This window comes from Poromitra crassiceps (genome assembly GCF_964638095.1).
Source record: "Poromitra crassiceps genome assembly, chromosome: 6".
NCBI classification, from domain to species: Eukaryota; Metazoa; Chordata; class Actinopteri; order Beryciformes; family Melamphaidae; genus Poromitra; species Poromitra crassiceps.
In genome coordinates, this window is record NC_139627.1 from 21,705,379 (window position 1) to 21,728,821 (window position 23,443).

Consider the following 23,443-nt stretch of genomic DNA (forward strand, 5'->3'; position numbering starts at 1 on the left):
GAGAAAGCAGCCTCCACAGACACTTTGTGGAGAGAAAGCAGCCTCCACAGATTCTGTGGAGAGAAACCAGCCTCCACAGACTCTGTGGAGAGAAACCAGCCTCCACAGACTCTGTGGAGAGAAAGCAGCATCCCCAGACTTTGTGGAGAGAAACCAGCCTCCACAGACTCTGTGGAGAGAAAGCAGCCTCCACAGATTCTGTGGAGAGAAAGCAGCATCCCCAGACTTTGTGGAGAGAAAGCAGCATCCCCAGACTTTGTGGAGAGAAACCAGCCTCCACAGACTCTGTGGAGAGAAAGCAGCATCCCCAGACTTTGTGGAGAGAAACCAGCCTCCACAGATTCTGTGGAGAGAAAGCAGCCTCCACAGATTCTGTGGAGAGAAAGCAGCCTCCACAGACATCCAGTCTGAGATCCGTTCTAGAGCCCGCCTGATGCCTGTATCCGGTCATTTGTATCCGGTTTTGAATTAGTTTCAATAAAACAATGAAATTCCGAACAAAGTATTCCCAGAAGTGCTTGAAGAAACTCTCTCCTCTCTCTCTCCCCCCCCTCTCTCTCTTTGTAGTTGAAGACACCGCCAACCTGCCTCCCTCCCCTCCTCCCTCGCCTGCTGCAGAACCCTTCGGCCCACTGGAACAAGGTAGGGTCCCTCGCAAGAGACCGAGGGGGCGGAGAACGTGTGTATCTGTGTGTACAGTATGTGTGTGTGTGTGTGTGTGTGTGTGTGTGTGTGTAGTTTATTTCTTTCCCATGACTGTAGTATCTGGAGTTTTGTGATTGGCCGACACCTCGGGGTGCTAGAGTGGGCTGGTTTACTCAATCCCCCTCGCAGGATATGCCCCGCCTCCAAGGGACAGCCCGCGCATTGATGCCCCTTCAAGAACAGGAACATGTTTTCCATTTTTCACACATCCATTTCTTTTGAACTCTTGCTCCCTCCTCATCCCTCCTCATCATCATCATAATTGTCATCGTTAACACCATGTATCCATGTAAGAAGTCTTCAGTGATCACCTGCATGACCCCCTTATATCAACCAGCGTCCCCCTCTGTCCATCATCCATTCCCCTATCTAACCTCCACCCCTTGCTGTTTTCCACACACTAATATGACTGCCCACCCCCAAACTTCTTGTTATTCCCACATGTGTAGTAATTTGTCTTTTTGGTTGACCTCGTGTCTTTGGTTTTGAATGTCTAATCATGGTGTTGTGTCTTCCTGTCATCGGCCACTCTCAGTCTGTCTGTATGTGTTGGGCTATGCCTGCAGATTGGAGCTTTAGCTATACAAACGTTTCTCAGAGGCGGATCTGCTGTGGAGGCAGAAGTCATTTCATTGGTTGAGTTAAACCTCAGTGGACAGAGCCAAAGAACCACAGTTTTTTCAGGCTAGGTAACATTAGACCGAGGCCTTATCCAAACTAGTCTGGATAAATTTGAAACCGACCACCAAATACTGAGCTTTCTGAAAACACTCTCCCAAATTGGAATTCACTTGAATTCAAATGAATTTGAAATGATGGCTTGCTGTTGTAGTGTGGACTTTTCGTGATTGCCATGTGATCCATCTATCTGATCTCTATCTTGTTTCAATGCCTCAAGGAATGGTGGTTGTGGCTGGAGAGCCGCCCCAAACCTACTTGCAGAACTTGAGAGAAGAACAATTCTCCCGTGACTACTTTTTTTCCACTTTCAACATTTCAACTTGCTAACGCACTGCGTTCTTAATGATCACTCTCTAAACAACAACCTTTTAAAAATGCTGGGGCCAGAAAGTTGGTGTTTTTTTTGTGGTTCACTGTGGACAGGGGATTTGTGCGGATGGAAAACTTTCGACACAAAAACGGCGTTTTCAAATGTATCTGGATTAGTGTGGACTAGGCCCAGTGAAAAAAGCAAGAGATGAGGTAACTAATATTATGAAGCCGTCTTTACTGACTAGAAAAATACAGTCTAGCCATAGGCTACTAATTTATCTAGGTTAGCTGGTTAGCCTATCTGACATCCCAAATTCAAACTAGCTATACTGGGACTCCCTAAAAACACGGTATTTCACCTGGATGGACGTGATTTTGCAGGATGTATACAGTGCACGCTTTGGCGCGTGTCCATGCTCATTCATGTTTTTTACATGATATGGAGGGTGAGTTACATTTTGCACAAATAATGTAGGCAATGTTGCTACTTTTAATTTACACTGTCCAGTCATTCTAACATTAGAATGACTTCAGGCACCAGGAAGGGTGTGGTTGAGCTTAGCGTTTGGGTTTGGGTTAGTGTTCTAAATGTCAATATATTTTAAGACTATTTATTTGCAGACTCACTACTACTTTTTAGAAAACACTTAAAAAGGCATAAAAGTGATTCACGTTCGTGAACATTATCCTGCTGAACCCAAATTATTTTTTATTATTATTATTTTATGCATTTAAGTGAAATCCCCGTTCTAAAACCCCATTGACTTTTCCCCGTAAGATCCAGGAAGTCCGGGACTTCCGCCTTCCGACTACAAAAATACGTCATCCCTGCGGTACTCTATTCAAGTTTGCCAGTTAATTTACCAATGTATGAGTATTTCTGCCTCCAGTGCAGTTATGAAATGTTTGCAGATCTAAAACGCCAATCTAAACTATGCTTGGCCTGTGTCTATATATCTGTTCAGTCTGCAGTGCCTGAAATGTTAAAGAAGAGCCTGTAGGCGGCCCAGCCATGTTCCAAATTTTTATTCTTATTAATATTTTATACCTAATTTAAGTACGGGTTATGGGAGTATCTTTGAACAAGTATTTTGAAAAATGTATCTGTTTCCTGTTTTAAATGGATTTCCATATCTTTTCATTTTGAATATGGATTTCCATATTGCTTCTCTCAGAGTATGGCTGGCCCCTCCAAGCTTGGTCACCTTTCAGTTGCTAGTCAGTCTCCATGTCAGTCTTGTTGCCTGTTCTGTATCTCTCGCTCTCAATCAGCCTCTTTCTTACGTTTCTCCTCTCCTCGTCACAATTTTCTTCTTCTCTTTGGTTAATTTCCCTCCTCCAGCTCTCTCTTCTTCACTGCAAAAAAGTCCATCTTAACAAATTAACTCATTTAGTCTCATATTCAATCTTAAAATACTATTTTTCTTAAAACAACAGAAACACTCTTGCCAATGGGTGGAGATAATTCCACTTGCTTCCAATGGCGTCTCATCTGTTTTGGGACTTTTTTTTTAAACAAGTAATATCTTGAAATAAGGATCTAGTTTTTAGACAATGTTGCTTGGTTCAACAAAATACCAGAATTTCATCATCAGTGTTTCAGGTCCTGAAACATTAGTTGATTTGCTTTGGACAAAAGTGAAATGATCTCATCCCATTGGTATCATCCTTTTTTTCTTGCTTTAAGAAAAGGTAAGTGAGTCTTGAGATTTTAAGACTCAATACTAGATTAAAATCGTTTGAGCTTGTTAAGAGGGACATTTTTGCAGGGATTTCTCCATCTTCGCTGTCTATCTTCTGGTCTGTGTGCCCAGATTTCCCTGCAGTTCTTCTCCTTGTGTCTGTCTTGTTTGTAGACATAGGGGATGAGGAGGAGGTGGGCCCTCTCCGCCGCTTCCAAAATTCTCGGGAGAGGTGCAAGTTCCTCGCCCCCTCCATCTCAGTTTCCGTGCCCGAGGACGACCCCTACCACTCCGACGAGGAGTACTATGATCACCCCTTGTTCAGCCCAGAGTGGACGCACTCGGGCTCTCGCCCCGCGGGGCAGGCCGTGGCCTTTAGACAGATCGAAGGTGAACCGCGCATGGTTCCTCTATGCCATGTTCTCCCTCCCTTCCCTCCTCTCTCTCTCTCCTTTCCGTTTTTAGCCCCACCCCTTTTTCTGTGACTTGATCTCCTCCCTCCCTTCGTCCGTCCGTCCGTCCGTCCGTCTCTTCGTCCGTCCTTCTGTGTCCTTGTGGTGTTCGTTCGCTCAGGTTCTGAGCATTTTCATGTTTGTTTGACAGTCATATTTCTTTTTTCCCTTATCTCAACCAAAGCCATTTGCTGCCTGTGGTTTGACACCCTATTAAGTCCAACACATAGCAGTAATCTGTAAAGTAGGACGACGTTTCATGTTGACTCACTCTGTACACAAACAGCAGACTAGTTCTGCAAGTTCTGTACAGGGATGCATATAGACATTAGAAAGAAAAGTTCTGTACTGGGATGCATATAGACATTAGAAAGATATGTACTGGGATGCATATAGACATTAAAAAGTTGTGTACTGGGATGCATATAGACATTAGAAAGATATGTACTGGGATGCATATAGACATTAAAAAGTTGTGTACTGGGATGCATATAGACATTAGAAAGTTGTGTACTGGGATGCATATAGACATTAGAAAGTTGTGTACTGGGATGCATATAGACATTAGAAAGTTCTGTACTGGCATGCATATAGACATTAGAAAGCTCTGTGCTGGGATGCATATAGACATTAGAAAGTTGTGTACTGGGATGCATATAGACATTAGAAAGTTGTGTACTGGGATGCATATAGACATTAGAAAGTTATGTACTGGGATGCATATAGACATTAGAAAGTTATGTACTGGGATGCATATAGACATTAGAAAGTTGTGTACTGGGATGCATATAGACATTAGAAAGTTGTGTACTGGGATGCATATAGACATTAGAAAGTTATGTACTGGGATGCATATATACATTAGAAAGTTGTGTACTGGGATGCATATAGACATTAGAAAGTTATGTACTGGGATGCATATAGACATTAGAAAGTTATGTACTGGGATGCATATAGACATTGGAAAGTTGTGTACTGGGATGCATATAGCCGTTAGAAAGTTGTGTACTGGGATGCATATAGACATTAGAAAGTTATGTACTGGGATGCATATAGACATTAGAAAGTTATGTACTGGGATGCATATAGACATTGGAAAGTTGTGTACTGGGATGCATATAGCCGTTAGAAAGTTGTGTACTGGGATGCATATAGACATTAGAAAGTTGTGTGCTGGGATGCATATAGACATTAGAAAGTTGTGTGCTGGGATGCATATAGACATTAGAAAGTTGTGTGCTGGGATGCATATAGACATTAGAAAGTTGTGTGCTGGGATGCATATAGACATTAGAAAGTTGTGTGCTGGGATGCATATAGACATTAGAAAGTTGTGTGCTGGGATGCATATAGACATTAGAAAGTTGTGTACTGGGATGCATATAGACATTAGAAAGTTCTGTACTGGGATGCATATAGACATTAGAAAGTTATGTACTGGGATGCATATAGACATTAGAAAGTTGTGTACTGGGATGCATATAGACATTAGAAAGTTGTGTACTGGGATGCATATAGACATTAGAAAGTTATGTACTGGGATGCATATAGACATTAGAAAGTTGTGTACTGGGATGCATATAGACATTAGAAAGTTATGTACTGGGATGCATATAGACATTAGAAAGTTATGTACTGGGATGCATATAGACATTAGAAAGTTGTGTACTGGGATGCATATAGACATTAGAAAGTTGTGTACTGGGATGCATATAGACATTAGAAAGTTATGTACTGGGATGCATATAGACATTAGAAAGTTGTGTGCTGGGATGCATATAGACATTAGAAAGTTATGTACTGGGATGCATATAGACATTAGAAAGTTGTGTACTGGGATGCATATAGACATTGGAAAGTTATGTACTGGGATGCATATAGACATTAGAAAGTTATGTACTGGGATGCATATAGACATTAGAAAGTTATGTACTGGGATGCATATAGACATTGGAAAGTTATGTACTGGGATGCATATAGACATTGGAAAGTTGTGTGCTGGGATGCATATAGACATTAGAAAGTTATGTACTGGGATGCATATAGACATTAGAAAGTTATGTACTGGGATGCATATAGACATTAGAAAGTTATGTACTGGGATGCATATAGACATTAGAAAGTTATGTACTGGGATGCATATAGACATTAGAAAGTTATGTACTGGGATGCATATAGACATTGGAAAGTTATGTACTGGGATGCATATAGACATTGGAAAGTTATGTACTGGGATGCATATAGACATTAGAAAGTTATGTACTGGGATGCATATAGACATTAGAAAGTTGTGTACTGGGATGCATATAGACATTGGAAAGTTATGTACTGGGATGCATATAGACATTGGAAAGTTATGTACTGGGATGCATATAGACATTAGAAAGTTATGTACTGGGATGCATATAGACATTAGAAAGTTATGTACTGGGATGCATATAGACATTAGAAAGTTATGTACTGGGATGCATATAGACATTAGAAAGTTATGTACTGGGATGCATATAGACATTAGAAAGTTATGTACTGGGATGCATATAGACATTGGAAAGTTATGTACTGGGATGCATATAGACATTGGAAAGTTGTGTGCTGGGATGCATATAGACATTAGAAAGTTATGTACTGGGATGCATATAGACATTAGAAAGTTATGTACTGGGATGCATATAGACATTAGAAAGTTATGTACTGGGATGCATATAGACATTAGAAAGTTATGTACTGGGATGCATATAGACATTGGAAAGTTATGTACTGGGATGCATATAGACATTGGAAAGTTATGTACTGGGATGCATATAGACATTAGAAAGTTATGTACTGGGATGCATATAGACATTAGAAAGTTGTGTACTGGGATGCATATAGACATTGGAAAGTTATGTACTGGGATGCATATAGACATTGGAAAGTTATGTACTGGGATGCATATAGACATTAGAAAGTTATGTACTGGGATGCATATAGACATTAGAAAGTTATGTACTGGGATGCATATAGACATTAGAAAGTTATGTACTGGGATGCATATAGACATTAGAAAGTTGTGTGCTGGGATGCATATAGACATTAGAAAGTTAAGTACTGGGATGCATATAGACATTGGAAAGTTATGTACTGGGATGCATATAGACATTGGAAAGTTATGTACTGGGATGCATATAGACATTAGAAAGTTATGTACTGGGATGCATATAGACATTAGAAAGTTATGTACTGGGATGCATATAGACATTAGAAAGTTATGTACTGGGATGCATATAGACATTAGAAAGTTGTGTACTGGGATGCATATAGACATTAGAAAGTTATGTACTGGGATGCATATAGACATTAGAAAGTTATGTACTGGGATGCATATAGACATTAGAAAGTTATGTACTGGGATGCATATAGACATTAGAAAGTTATGTACTGGGATGCATATAGACATTAGAAAGTTATGTACTGGGATGCATATAGACATTAGAAAGTTATGTACTGGGATGCATATAGACATTGGAAAGTTATGTACTGGGATGCATATAGACATTAGAAAGTTATGTACTGGGATGCATATAGACATTAGAAAGTTATGTACTGGGATGCATATAGACATTAGAAAGTTATGTACTGGGATGCATATAGACATTAGAAAGTTATGTACTGGGATGCATATAGACATTAGAAAGTTATGTACTGGGATGCATATAGACATTAGAAAGTTATGTACTGGGATGCATATAGACATTAGAAAGTTATGTACTGGGATGCATATAGACATTAGAAAGTTATGTACTGGGATGCATATAGACATTAGAAAGTTATGTACTGGGATGCATATAGACATTAGAAAGTTGTGTACTGGGATGCATATAGACATTAGAAAGTTATGTACTGGGATGCATATAGACATTAGAAAGTTATGTACTGGGATGCATATAGACATTAGAAAGTTATGTACTGGGATGCATATAGACATTAGAAAGTTGTGTACTGGGATGCATATAGACATTAGAAAGTTATGTACTGGGATGCATATAGACATTAGAAAGTTATGTACTGGGATGCATATAGACATTAGAAAGTTATGTACTGGGATGCATATAGACATTAGAAAGTTATGTACTGGGATGCATATAGACATTAGAAAGTTATGTACTGGGATGCATATAGACATTAGAAAGTTATGTACTGGGATGCATATAGACATTAGAAAGTTATGTACTGGGATGCATATAGACATTAGAAAGTTATGTACTGGGATGCATATAGACATTAGAAAGTTATGTACTGGGATGCATATAGACATTAGAAAGTTATGTACTGGGATGCATATAGACATTAGAAAGTTATGTACTGGGATGCATATAGACATTAGAAAGTTATGTACTGGGATGCATATAGACATTAGAAAGTTATGTACTGGGATGCATATAGACATTAGAAAGTTATGTACTGGGATGCATATAGACATTAGAAAGTTATGTACTGGGATGCATATAGACATTAGAAAGTTATGTACTGGGATGCATATAGACATTAGAAAGTTGTGTACTGGGATGCATATAGACATTAGAAAGTTATGTACTGGGATGCATATAGACATTAGAAAGTTATGTACTGGGATGCATATAGACATTAGAAAGTTATGTACTGGGATGCATATAGACATTAGAAAGTTGTGTACTGGGATGCATATAGACATTAGAAAGTTGTGTGCTGGGATGCATATAGACATTAGAAAGTTGTGTGCTGGGATGCATATAGACATTAGAAAGTTGTGTGCTGGGATGCATATAGACATTAGAAAGTTATGTACTGGGATGCATATAGACATTGGAAAGTTATGTACTGGGATGCATATAGACATTAGAAAGTTGTGTACTGGGATGCATATAGACATTAGAAAGTTGTGTGCTGGGATGCATATAGACATTAGAAAGTTATGTACTGGGATGCATATAGACATTAGAAAGTTATGTACTGGGATGCATATAGACATTAGAAAGTTATGTACTGGGATGCATATAGACATTGGAAAGTTGTGTACTGGGATGCATATAGCCATTAGAAAGTTGTGTACTGGGATGCATATAGACATTAGAAAGTTGTGTGCTGGGATGCATATAGACATTAGAAAGTTGTGTGCTGGGATGCATATAGACATTAGAAAGTTGTGTGCTGGGATGCATATAGACATTAGAAAGTTGTGTGCTGGGATGCATATAGACATTAGAAAGTTGTGTGCTGGGATGCATATAGACATTAGAAAGTTATGTACTGGGATGCATATAGACATTAGAAAGTTATGTACTGGGATGCATATAGACATTGGAAAGTTATGTACTGGGATGCATATAGACATTAGAAAGTTGTGTACTGGGATGCATATAGACATTAGAAAGTTGTGTACTGGGATGCATATAGACATTAGAAAGTTATGTACTGGGATGCATATAGACATTAGAAAGTTGTGTGCTGGGATGCATATAGACATTAGAAAGTTGTGTACTGGGATGCATATAGACATTAGAAAGTTGTGTACTGGGATGCATATAGACATTAGAAAGTTATGTACTGGGATGCATATAGACATTAGAAAGTTATGTACTGGGATGCATATAGACATTGGAAAGTTATGTACTGGGATGCATATAGACATTAGAAAGTTGTGTACTGGGATGCATATAGACATTAGAAAGTTGTGTACTGGGATGCATATAGACATTAGAAAGTTGTGTGCTGGGATGCATATAGACATTAGAAAGTTGTGTGCTGGGATGCATATAGACATTAGAAAGTTGTGTGCTGGGATGCATATAGACATTAGAAAGTTATGTACTGGGATGCATATAGACATTAGAAAGTTATGTACTGGGATGCATATAGACATTAGAAAGTTATGTACTGGGATGCATATAGACATTGGAAAGTTGTGTACTGGGATGCATATAGCCATTAGAAAGTTGTGTACTGGGATGCATATAGACATTAGAAAGTTGTGTGCTGGGATGCATATAGACATTAGAAAGTTGTGTGCTGGGATGCATATAGACATTAGAAAGTTGTGTGCTGGGATGCATATAGACATTAGAAAGTTGTGTGCTGGGATGCATATAGACATTAGAAAGTTGTGTGCTGGGATGCATATAGACATTAGAAAGTTGTGTGCTGGGATGCATATAGACATTAGAAAGTTGTGTACTGGGATGCATATAGACATTAGAAAGTTATGTACTGGGATGCATATAGACATTAGAAAGTTATGTACTGGGATGCATATAGACATTGGAAAGTTGTGTGCTGGGATGCATATAGACATTAGAAAGTTGTGTGCTGGGATGCATATAGACATTAGAAAGTTGTGTGCTGGGATGCATATAGACATTAGAAAGTTGTGTGCTGGGATGCATATAGACATTAGAAAGTTGTGTACTGGGATGCATATAGACATTAGAAAGTTATGTACTGGGATGCATATAGACATTAGAAAGTTCTGTACTGGGATGCATATAGACATTAGAAAGTTGTGTGCTGGGATGCATATAGACATTAGAAAGTTATGTACTGGGATGCATATAGACATTAGAAAGTTATTAAGACAGGGTTGATTGGCTTGAGGTCCAAATGGCTTTAATGAATATCACAGAGATGATTGCTCTGCATGAATGATGACCTCCATGCACATGCTCCTCTGTGCCGATCATCTCCCAGCATTGTGTTCTGGTACCACTGCCTTCTGGTTCTGGTTGTGTTCTGGTGCCACTGCCATCACACCCCAAGACTGCTCCACCCCTTATTAAAACCCTACCATCACGACCCCTCCACATCCGCCCTAAACTACTCTTATACTCACTGTGGAACCAAGGAAGACTTTCAGCTCCACACGCACACTTGAACAAACACACCTGCCATTCACGACCATCCACACTTCTATGCTCTAAATACTAAGCACACTCTTTCCTGTAATATTGATTACCCAAATATGTAGAGGGAACCTTGGACCTTATTTCCACTTCCACTAGTAGACTATAGCATCATTTATGTTGTGTCCCACTCCCAACACTATATCAGAGTAGAAACCATCTACCTGGGCAGCTCCAGCAGCAGGTGACAACTTCATTCCGCCCTCTCCTCTCTCACAAAGCAGAGCCATGACACACTTCAACCATTCCACCTTCCCACCACCGCATCTCTAACGTGAGTGTGTGGTGCCAAGGTAGCTAGTACTACTGACATGAGTCATACCATTGACATTTATTAGACTGTATTCGTGCAAATATAATGTCATTTTTATGTATGTTGCCAAAATTGGAAGTAGGAAGTAAATGGTATGTCAAGTTAACCCCTCAGTGGCAATTGCTCTCATTCAATTTCTACATTTTCTACAAATATCGTTGTTAGACAAATTGTTGCAGTAATGGCTATGCCATATGTAGCTTCAGCCCTTTTACACTTAACAACATGGCAGCTGAAGGGCAGAGTTGCCAATGCCTAACCACATGCGTTATTATACAGTTACAATCCAAACCCCGCTCTGTCAAGGATCAGCAGCATACTGCTCTTTGCTGTACTGCAATGCAGTTCTGCTGCTGTTTCCAAAGGATCAAGGATTTCAGAGGTGCTCCAAACAGAAGCCTTTCTACAGTAGCATCACGTTAGGACAAAAAGTGTTAGTGCTTCATCTATGTTTAGATTGTCCCTAATCTCAGTCATCCTGAATGTTGCTTTATGATTCAAATGTTGACATTTTGCCTTGGTGAAAAAAGTTACTGAATAGTAATGCTCTGAGAGCTTGATCTGAGTTGTGTGGGCATGGTGTGTATGAGAAAGAGAGAAGTGGGAATGGTTATGCAGTATATGTTTTAAGTTATTCTTAATAATAAATATCCATAAGAAACAGTGTAGTTGCTGTGAAATAAGAAGAAGAAGAAAAGATTATCATGCATGACTAGAACCAACATAATGTGAAAATATTCCCCACATATACTGTAGGCCTACATCAAGACAAGCAATCAAAGACCAGCAAACAAAACATAACAGTCTCAAAGACCACTCACACACAGCATACATTTGTGATGTATTTATATCTGTCAACAGCAAACATTTAAACCATGTTTTCCCAGAGCTGAAAGTGTCCCACCATAAATTGTGTTCCCACATAACACAAGTCTGTGTTGCCGTAGTCTTGATGTGTCCACCTCTCACCCCTGTTTTTGAGAAGAAGAGACCATCGAGGCTCTTACAGCCGACTACGTGGAGGAGATGGAGGTGGAAGAGGAGGAGGAGGAGGAGGAGGAGGAGAGTGCAGAGGCAGCAGAGTCCGAGGCAGCTCTTGACGAGCAGCAGTGGAGCGGGGACGAGCCCGAGCTGGAGAGCCCCCCAGCTGAGCCCTTAGAGCAGGCAGAGGCCCTAGGCGAGGCCCAGGCTCCGGCCTTGGAGTGGGCCCCGGCAGCTAGTGCTGGCCCAGAAAGTCCCAAGGAGAATGAGGAGGAGGAGGAGGAGGAGGCAGAGGGTGAGGAGAGCCCTGAAAAAGGTGTGTCCTGCCCTCTGCTCTCCCTGCCTGCATGTAACTGCATTGTCTACTGTACACGTGTTAAAGGAACCCTTAAGCATATAACACATAAGGCATTATAAGTAAGGTGGAATGGCGAATAATCCTCCGTGTGCTTGGCTGAGGCTGCAAGGCAACACAGGCTTGTTGGTGAAAAGAGTCACATTCTTTGAACTTTCCCTGGTTTTCGTTGTACACTCCTTTTGCGCTTGCGTTTTCAGTTTCTTGCTGCGGTTTCGGGGCCGGCCGTTTCGTATTTGTGTGATGAAGTGAAGTGTTGCTAAACATAACAATGCTTTTTCTCACCGGCTACGGTGTCTCATTATGTGTACACATTGCTTAGTGCCGGAATGCCAGTGCAAGACATTCAAATTATATCCATAAATCATTACATAATGCACAACATGCACACATAATCATGGTTATTTAATGTATGGAATTTTCTGTGAGATTTCATCTTGGCTGTGTCATGGTCATTGTAGTATTGCTGTAATGTTAGAACCACGCCTCTTCAAATGTATTATTTTCTCTGCAAAATGCCAATTCACGTTTGTTTTTTATTCATATTTTGCATGTGACAATGTGCATATGGCATTTCCACATCATTCAACACTTAATGTTCTGTATTTGTGATAATATTTGTTAAATAATGTTATGACATATGGAAGCCATTGTTGCAATTCTGCATTTAGTAACAGCCACAATTCATGTAATGTTAACCAAAAATGTGAACAAGAACATACTTCTTCACTGTATTGTGAAAGAATGACAGAAATGCTATTCTTTTTCTTTTCTATTTGATGTTTTAAAGAGTCACATGGAGAGCCGCCTCATCTATCATTGCTTGGTTCCCATAAATCAGCGTCACAGTTGCTTCATGCCGGTTCCGTCACATTCCATGCCATATTCTCATCCATCTGTGTTGGTGGACGCCATGATCTCGCCGTTCTTCTTCAGTGATGGCTGTGTCATTGTGCTGTAAGTTTCTGAGGAGAGCTTTGCCTGTATCTGTGATATCTGCTTTCCTAGTCCATGGCTAAATATGATCTAACCTGCAGCATGACACTTTTCTGTAGTGATTCAAACAGACAACTTAAAGGTGTGCTTTCAGCTTTGAAGATGGACTCAGACAAGCACGGCAGCGAGAGAAGTGGTTCCATGAGCCCAGACAGCATCGGATCCGAGAAACGGCCAGAAGATTTGTTCGAGCCCCAGATGCTGGGGTTCTTCGCCGGTGAACGAGTCGTACCGGAGAGCCCCACTATGGATATGCCCTCCTTTGTCCCTCCGATTGTTCAGAACCAAGCCAAAGAATCTACCAAGTCACTCATCCTGGCGCCTACATTTGGTGAGCCCATCACAGTATCTGAAAAGCAGCCTTCAGTGGAAGTTGTAGAGTTCAGCAGCATCAGTGCTCCATCTGACTTCTCTTCAATGGGAGTCAAAGTCCAAGGAGGAGACTCAACAAAAGACGCAGGAGACAGATCTGGCATGTCGGCATATTTTGAAACATCAGCTTTGGAGGATGATGAGGCTCCACAGTATAGGGCTGAAGGTTATTATGAACTAAGCAGAGCTGGTGAAGAGAAAAATACAGCTGATCCCATGCCTCAGGAAATCAGCTACAGCACACTCGCCCAACCCCCGGACAAGTCAGAAACTACAAAAAGTCCAGCAGAAGACCCCAGGGTGTTCACAGTTCCCGACAGGAGTAATGAATGCAGGCTTTCCCCAGGTAAATTGGCCCTAGATCAGAGAAGTTACTCACTCAACATCACCATTGGAGCAATGGATCCAAGTGGTCAAAGCAGGCCTAGGAACTTCTCCCCACTGGCCACAGATATCATGTCCTACACTAGTGGAAGTCTAGATGAGTCACCAGACTACCTGCCAGTCACTACCCCGTCCATGGATAAGCCACCCTTCCCACCCCTGATCCTGGAGACTGCAGCCTCCATCACCTCAGAGTCCTCATCTCCTCCACAGACTACTGAGTCAGCTAGCAAAACCAGCCCTCAGCCAGACTCTCCTGAATCCCCCCAACCCTTTCAGTACACCTATAAAAATGGCACAGTGATGGCACCAGACCTGCCTGAGATGCTGGACCTTGCTGGGACCCGCTCCAGACTAGCATCGGACAACACTGACCCAGAGATCATCCGGAGGAAGTCGTTTCCCAGCGATGTTCCTACCTTCAGTGACCCAATGGCTAACCTTGTTTTTGGGGAACAGAGTCCTACAGCCCTTAAGAGTGAAAGCCAGCTGGAAGAAATGGGCTATTGTGTGTTCAGTGAATATTCAGGGCCCATGCCATCCCCTGCAGATGTCCTCAGCCCCATAGACACCTCTGCACAGGTCTTTGCCCCCTTTGTCCTGGAGGAGAAGGTGGCAGAGCAGGCCAGGAGATTAGCAGTCAGAGACACATCTGTGGAGAGCCAAGCATCAGAGTCTGCTGATGCCGCCAAAGAAATAGACCAGACACAGGTAGAGAGAACAGATTCTGCAGAAGAGAAAGGCAAAACAGTTGCAGATGACAAGCTGAGTAAGTCTGTGAGTGAGCCTGATAAGACACCACCTAGTCAGCCAGGCGAGTCCTTCGTGACACCGACTGTCACAGTCACTCTAGAGGAGGGTGGGGGGTCAGTGAGCGAGACTGGACGACAACTCAGCGGTGATGGCTCAGCATCGGAAACCGAGATTGCGGACTACGAGAGGAAGATCCGTAAGTTGGAGATGGAGGACAGGCCTCTCAGTGTGGAGGAGCAAAGAGAACTGCGGGAGCTTAGGGAGAAGGTCAAGCTGGTCCACCAGGAGGCCTATGAGGAGGTGGATGCCGAAGATGTGTACCAGCTGACCGGGGTGGCAAAGGACCGCATCGCCAGGCCTGTCAAAACGTCACCTGCCTCGTCTGTGGAGAGCAACATCGATGATGACAAGCTGCTTTCCCCGGTGCTCTCACCAGCCAAGCTTAAACAGATGGAGGCATATGGCTCTCCAAAAAGAACAGCCTCACCAGTGTTTGGAATAAGTAAGGAGGAGAAAGAGAAGGAGGAAAGAAAGATGCGGGAGCAGAGAGAGAAGGAAGAGGCAGAGAGGAAAATTAGGGAAGAAAATGAGAAGGAAGAGAGGGAGAAGAAAGAGAAAGAGGCGAGGGAGCAGGAGGAGCGAGAGAAGATAGAGAGGGAGGTGAAAGAGGAGAGAGAGAAGATCAAGAAGGACAAAGAGGAGCAAGAGAAGATCGAGAAGGAGGAGCGAGAGAACATCGAGAAGGAGGAGAAAGAGAAAAGGGAGAGAGAGGAGAGGGAAAATATAGAGGAAGAGAGAGAGAGGAAAGAAAGGGAGGAGAAAGAAAAGAAAGCGAGGGAGGAGGAAAAGAAAGCCAAAGTTGATGAGATGGAAAATAAGTTCTCAGTCACCAGCCCAGAGGCCAAAGTCACCCGCGCTGCACATGGCGGTCCTACAGAAGACAAAGATGAAACTATGGAGACTGCCAGGCAACCTGAAGAAATAGCAGCAACAAAGCCACCCGAGAAAGTACCTGAGAAACCTGGGAAGGTGGAGAAGGATTCACTAAATACTGAAGGAGAAGATGAGGATGATAGAGAGGCGGTAGACGGAGCAGAGGCAGGGGCCAGGGCAGCGACAACCAAGGAGATGCCCGAGACTCACGCCGCCATCGAATCCGTGGTGACGGTGGAAGACGATTTCATCACTGTGGTCCAGACCATCGACGAAGGCGAGGAGCCGGGACACAGCGTGCGCTTCTCCGCCCCGCCCGAGACAGATGCCCTCCACCCCGCTGCCCAGGAAGAGGAGGAAGAGGAGGAGGCCGTGGAGATGGCCCAGGAAGCAGAGATGGAGGCTGGCAGTTTGGAGGAGGTATCCGATGTCCCCGAGGCTCCAGAGACCCCTGCCTCCCCTGAGAAGGAGGCCCTGAACACAGAAACTGAGAGCTATGACAGGGATGAAACCACCATAGACGACTCCATCCTGGACAGCTCCTGGATCGACACTCAAGGTGAGCTTGTTTGGACATTGGTTTGTTCCTTTGCATGGCTTTCCCTTCTTTTTCTTTCTTTCTTTCTGTCTTTGTTTTTCTTTGTTTTTCTTTCTTTCTATCTTTGTCTTTCTTTTTCTTTCTTTCTTTCTTTCTTTCTTTCTTTCTTTCTTTCTTTCTTTCTTTCTTTCTTTCTTTCTTTCTTTCTTTCTTTCTTTCTGTCTTTCTTTCTTAATTCCATCCTTCCTTCCTCTCTTCTGTCTCTGCAATCAGTCGCAGACAGTCGGGGGTCCGAAGTGATTGGTGTCTATTGGTGTATAATACATTTGTATTGGACCACATTTTTCATCTCTTCTTCTGCTTTGCTGTAGATGATGATAAGAGCATGGCTACAGAGCAGATCGAGCCTCTGCCCAAGGTGGCCAGCCCACTCAAGAGGTCTGCTGTGGCCCAAGACAAGCAGCTACAGCAGCAGCAGACCAAGCTGGAGAACCAGGAGAAGCCGGTCAAACACAAGGCTAAAGGAGGCCGGCCAAAGGGACGCATCTCCACACCAGAACGCAAACTTGTCCGCAAAGAACCTGTCTACATCCCCAGAGAGGATGTCAAGAAGAAAAAAGGTTATTGTGTTTTTGTTTTTGTGTTGTCTTTGATTTTTAAACTCTAAATAAATGTTGTTTTTTATAAAAATACATAGTTCCAGTCCTCAGTTCTAAATGGCAGACTCATTCAAAACCTTTGTAAAAGGTTCTCGATAAATGCACACCTGTGAGTCAGTGAATAATGCTAAATTCTCCACTCACACAAAACTCATATGTTTTGCTTAGTAACCACATGGTGTAGCTACTGTTGAAGAACTGTATTGCTTGGCGGCAGGTACACATTTAATTCTTAATAATTATTATTGATCATCATCATTTCCGTTCTTTCTCCCACCATTTGAAGGTCTAAGCCCATGGCACACCAATCAAACATTCTCCAACAACTGCCAACAAGAATGTTCATATTTGGTGGAGAATGTTTGATTGGTGTGCCATGGGCAAACACGAACAAACAAAGATTGAACATGTGGAATCTGACTAAACATCTCCAAACAACGACAGACAGCCATGTCACACCAAACAAACTGATCTGTGTTTGTCCGTGTTTGTTGGAGAATGTTTGATTCGTGTGCCATTTGCTTTGAGGGTGTCACTGTACATGTAAAGCATGGTTTCATGGTTTATTTCTACTTATACAACTGCTGTGCTGAAGTGACATGAGTCTTGATCTGGACATCAACTGTAATAAGTATAGTGCAACAAATATGACAAGTGAAACCGGAGCATTCCATATTTTATTATGTTGTATTAGGTTGTATCGCTCCACTGTTCTGAACAGCCTCTCTCTCTCTCTGACAATGTAGCTGTGATAAAGAAGACCGAGCTTACCAAGAAAAGCGAGGTTCAGACTCGCTCACCATCCAGGAGGAGTGTGATGAAACACACCCGCCCCACCCAGCACCACTCCTGCCCCCGGAGGAGACCTACAGGTGACCCACCGCATCTCACTTTTTTGTTTTTTTGGCTTCCATTTTGTTTTATGGATTGCCGTATTTTGTGTGTGTGTGTGCGTGTGTGTCTTTATATTTCATCAGAATAAAATAAAATAAATCTGTAATTTTTTTTTTTTTTTTTTTTTGTACATGTGCCTAATCGTAACTTTCTTTTTACTCAAATGCATCCTTCTTTGCTGCTGCTATGTTCATCATCTTGTGTGTATGTTCTGGGAGGACTGTTGGTGACTGTATACTGCTGTGTCACATTAATATTGTCTATTTTTGCTCATCTCTCATGTCATTGTCCATAACACTTCAAAGATTGTCTGAAATACCTCCTCTGTAATGAAACATCTCCCTGACCTTCCCCGGTCTTCCACAGAGTTCTACAGTGACTCAAACTTGTTCTGGTTTATACGCCTGGTTGCCAGGCAACTAAAGCCCAATTTATGCTTCGTCTGCCGACACTTTTGAAACGGTCGCCGACAGAAATGAGGACTTGAGTCGACACTTTCAAGTGTCGGCGAGCAGTGTCTGCTACCTGGTGAAATGTCTAGTGTCGCTGACTACGTCACATAATGTCGTGCAAGTGTGATTGGCTATATAGACCATGATATAGACGGGCACGCGCTTCACTTCCTTGTTTTAGTTTTCGCTGAAATGAAATGAATGAACGTGTCCCACTCCCCGCTATTTTGATCAGCATGTCCTTGATGTATGACTTCGTGAAAATCACAAAGAACACCGTGACCAACTTCCCAGAGAGAGAGGAGGTGATCGTGTGGTTGTGTGTCGTTATATGCGGCTGCAGTTACATCTTGCCTCCGACGTGGGTTCACTGACAGCGTTCCCTCTCTTGTCTGTCTGCACCCTGCACTAGTTCTCTGCCTCCCTCTGTCTACTATAGCGTCACATGACCGTTGAGCCGACAGAGAAGCATAAATGCAGCAACATGAGCGACACTTTATATTTCGTCTGCGACCATGTGCTGAGCGACACTTTCTAATAAGTATAAATTAAGCTTAATGGTCTGCAGGTCCTGACTCTACAAAGAGTCAGATGTTCCTCCATCACAGAGGCAGTTTGCGCGTCATTCCTCCCTAATGGACGGAATTGTGTCTTTGACGATGAAAGCTCAGTAGACTGCTGCATTGCCCCAATTAGATTTTGTGCAGGGGTGGGTTGCCTTACATAATAGAAAACCCCCCATTCTGATATCCTGCCAAGTCTTTGCAGAACAGAGGTCCCTCTTGCTCTGACAGTAGCCCACTCCCACGGAACATTCAATTTGTCATATACTGTAGCTGAGGTGTTTGCACGTGTGTTCTTGCATTTCTGTACTTGTGCGGATTATCCTACTGTAACAAGGATAGAAAGATGAGGAAAATCCCCCAAAGTGAGAACATTTCTCACATAAAGTCACAATTTTGAGAGCATCTTGTTCCCTTAATGTGATGTGTTTGGGGTGGGACATTCAAAATTGTAAACCAATGTGATATCAGTTAACACGTTCACTGCCACTGACGTATTAATACGTCAAAAAAAATCCAGCGGTTCACTGCCATTGACGTATTAATACGTCAAAAAAAATCTATTTTTTTTTTTTGACGGTGGGATGTGCATCTAACCCTTTTACATCTCTTATATAAGTATTGGACGTGTACAACGTGTACAACCCATTCCACCGACCCACTAAGTGGCGACAAGGAAGGAGGAAGGCAAGCAAAAAGCAGTGTGACGAAGCCATTCTCATGAAAATGGATTGGCGAAAACGCTTTCGTTTTCGCGCTGATTGCTGGCAGTGCGGGATTGCAAATTTGCATAATAGATCACGGATGGAACACACTTTGAAACACGCAGCATAAATATGACCAGAATGGCAAAAGCTTCTCTCAACCAAAACTCCAAGAAGCGAGCGAGTCCATCCAGACTTCCTCAAACAGCGGCCGCGCAGACAGGCACAGGACAGCAGCAAAGCAGTGAGACTGGTGACAGCTTGTGACGGCCGCTGCAGCCAAGAAGAACGCCCACGGAGGGAGGAGTTGGAAGCAACTCTCCCTCTCGCTCTCTCCCTCTCTCTCTCTCTCTCTCGCTCTCTCTCTCTCCCTCCCTCCCTCCCTCTCTCTCTCTCTCTCTCCCTCTCCCCCTCTCACTAGGATTAAACCTAGTGCGTCTCCGGGAGAGAGAGAGAGAGGGAGGGAGAGCGAGAGGGAGGGAGAGAGAGAGAGAGAGAGAGAGAGAGGGAGGGAGAGCGAGAGGGAGGGAGAGAGAGAGAGAGAGAGAGCGAGAGGGGGAGGGAGAGAGAGAGAGAGAGAGCCAAAAATGAATGGTTAAAGTGACTGTTCTATCGAATTTCACAAAAAGCCGTTTATCTCTGAATAATTTTTCTGACGCTGAAACCATGCTGTATTCAACTGCTAATGCTTACATAACTACTAACTCTACAAACTAACTCTTTTAGACAGAGAAAGCACACATTCTATTAGTTCTTTTGAGATATTGTGTCTTCACAAAATCTTAGCAGAAAAGAATCCTCGGGTCTTGAAAGATGAGCCAGAATCCTCAAAAAACCCCTCTGGCAGAAGCTAACTACAGTAAAAAAAAAAACGTCTGGCAGTGAATGTGTGAAGAGAGAGAAAAGCTGCATTGGCTGGATTGTTAAAAAAATGTGTGATGGTTTTATTGGTTGCAATTTTTATGTAAACCCTCCTGGTACATAATAAGCCACAGATCCATTTTCAAGAAAGTAAATGTAATGAGATTGTGATACAAAATAGAAGAGAATAATTTGTCTCGTTTTTCATTTCATTGAATTTTTAAGGCTAGTTTAGGGTTATGATTTGAATTTAGGTTTAAGATTAGAATTAGGATTATATTATTGAATGTTGTCAATGAAGGTCCTCACGTGTATAGTAATAAGATCCAGTAAGATAAGATAACACTTTATTGTCCGTTTATACGAAAATAGCAGCTTGCATCACATGCTCCACAATCAACACAAAGAATCTGACAGCACAACAGACATAGATAGACGTCTGACAAAAATAACATCTGTTGTCCTTGCACAACATACATATACAAATATCCATCACAGATCATGATTACAGTCCACCTACATATGTGTGAGAAAATGTGTTGGTTTTTGCATCTTTACTTATTTCCTTACTTGCTATTGAATTTTGGCTGATCTAAATACCCTCCCACTCTTTGTGTCTCTCTGTCTCTCAGTACCAGACGGCCGTCAGCCCCTCAGCGTTGCCAGACAGTCACGGGACAGAGCCTCGGTTAGTATACTCTACCAGTGACCTCTGACCTCTGTCTCACAAAAGAGTAGAGAGTGTCCCATCCCATTTGGAAATCTTCTCCACACACAGGATGTGACTAATTAAAACTAATTAAACACCAGGCTGGACTCACCTAGGTCTGGTCCCTTTGGAATAAAGAGTTGTATAATAAATATATGGAATAAAGAGCTATAGAAAATAAAACCAGTGCACTTTACTCTGTGAAATGGCAAATGTGTTGGTTGTACAGTATTTTCCTTTTTTACATCTGTGTGAAACGCTGCCTTGTTAATGGGTTTTTCGCACGCACATGAAATGAAGAATCCCCCAAGATCCATTTAGAGCATATTTACTAAGTGGGTGTTGATTCACCCTGTGACATTTGTCCATGCGGCTGTGGTCGTGACTCAACGCTAAAGTCGTTTCACTCCTCCGCTGCCATAATGACAGCAATTGTGTAGAGAATACAACATCTTAAATGTCAGACTGTAAGTGCAGTCTGTTACTTCATGCCCACACTGTATACTGTACAGTGATTAGCTGAAGTTTCAACACCGATGATGATTTATACACACTCCATTGACAGTCTTCTAAAACATCTGTCGCCATGGTCTTTTTTCCTCTTTTTTTGAGTCATCTGTAAGTGTAGCTCATTGCCATTGAAACTAAATGAGTTCTTGCAAAGTGAGAGCACTTGTGCTGTGCAGTGAGGAAGCCTCACTCCCCAACACCTTAAGAGAGGCTCTAGCTGCGACAGATGCTAGAGCCTATCTGGGTTTTAACCTCCTTGTTGGAGTGTCCACCTCCCATCCCGAAGGTTCCCGGTTCAATCCCCAGCTGCGGGGGAAGCTACACAAAGCAGGTTACACATATACATATTGTACATACCCATCGGCATGCCTGCACTTTATATATAATATTTAATACTCATTTTTACTCTCCATATTGTCCATCCTTACTGGCTCTGGAACTGTTGTTAATATTCTAATAATGTCTTTTTTGCTATTTTGCCCTACTTTTTTGTATATATTTTTTATTAAATTAAATTTGATTTAGGTATATTTCTTATCTTTTCCTATATTATCTTTTATTTTGCTGCAAGACCTAAAAGTACACAGCCTCTATTGTGTTTGAATGACCTGTGTCTCTATTGGCTCATTTCCACCACATTTTACTGCCCTGCACAGCTCGTCACCACTCGGCTCTAATCGTTTCGGCCCGATGGACGTTTTGCTTCCACCGCGGATCATCTGCCCCCACCCACCCCCGCCCACAGCTGGTCGTCACAGCGACCGCATATCTGTCCTTCGCTTATAGCCGAAGTAGGCTATAACATAACATTACAATTAAATCCATCCACAGAACTTTTAAACTGTTTATGAAATACTGGTGCCTCTAAATGACCTACATGTACATGGGCGAATGTGACAATCGACCAGGAGAATGGATATCACTTTGTAGTTAGTCAAACTCACAGGCATGCGCTGCGCTGTGCGGGGACGGGAGAGGCGCAACAGAGTGAAGCCTGGGGTTCCTCTGCCTTTCCGAAGCCCTGCCACTCCGAACGTTAACTTCCATTATTCGGACTGGCGGTCGTTCACCTTAGAAGCCGCAATGCCGACCTTAGGTTTAGGCGTGGGGGTGGGAGAGGTTAGGTTTTGGGTTAGGGTCTGGGGGAGGTTAGGTTTAGGCATGGGGGGAGGTTAGGTTTGGCGTGGGGGCTGGGAGAGGTTAGTGAAAAACGGGGAATATAGACCCCCTTTCTGAGTGCCGATATTTCGGAGTGGCAGAACGTCGGAGTGGCAGCACGTCGGAGTGGCAGCATGTAACCATGAAGCTTGTACCCCGCGGCCTCTCACCAGGCAAGACCGCGGCTTCACCAAACACCCGCTGCGGCCTAGCGGAGCGCTGCAGCCTCCACTCAGCTACAGAGCTCCCTGAGCGAGCCCGCCACGATTTTATTTCACCGGAGGCGAAGGCAGCAACACAAAAGACTGATGGAAATATACATAACAGAAGAGAAGGTAAAGCCCAATTTATGCTTCGTCTGCCGACACTTTTGAAACGGTCGCCGACAGAAATGAGGACTTGAGTCGACACTTTCAAGTGTCTGCGAGCAGCGTCTGCTACCTGGTGAAATGTCTAGTGTCGCTGACTACGTCATAGTATCGCGCAAGTCTGATTGGCTATATAGACGGCATGCGTTTGACTTCCTTGTTTTGGTTTTCACTCGATTGAAATGAATGAACGTGTC

General features: G+C 42.7%; 1 protein-coding gene across 1 annotated transcript in view; it reads left to right on the plus strand.

Annotated features, from left to right (window-relative positions):
• map2 (microtubule-associated protein 2) overlaps positions 1–23,443 on the plus strand; it is a gene marked incomplete at both ends in the record, with an annotated part of 68,233 nt that overhangs the window by 19,508 nt on the left and 25,282 nt on the right. Inside the window, 7 exons of the mRNA XM_083638159.1 lie at positions 568–642; positions 3,555–3,770; positions 12,042–12,353; positions 13,483–16,389; positions 16,740–16,988; positions 17,774–17,899; positions 21,134–21,189. Of these exons, the coding sequence (XP_083494285.1) occupies positions 568–642; positions 3,555–3,770; positions 12,042–12,353; positions 13,483–16,389; positions 16,740–16,988; positions 17,774–17,899; positions 21,134–21,189 (3,941 nt within the window). The remainder of the gene's footprint in view (positions 1–567; positions 643–3,554; positions 3,771–12,041; positions 12,354–13,482; positions 16,390–16,739; positions 16,989–17,773; positions 17,900–21,133; positions 21,190–23,443) is intronic.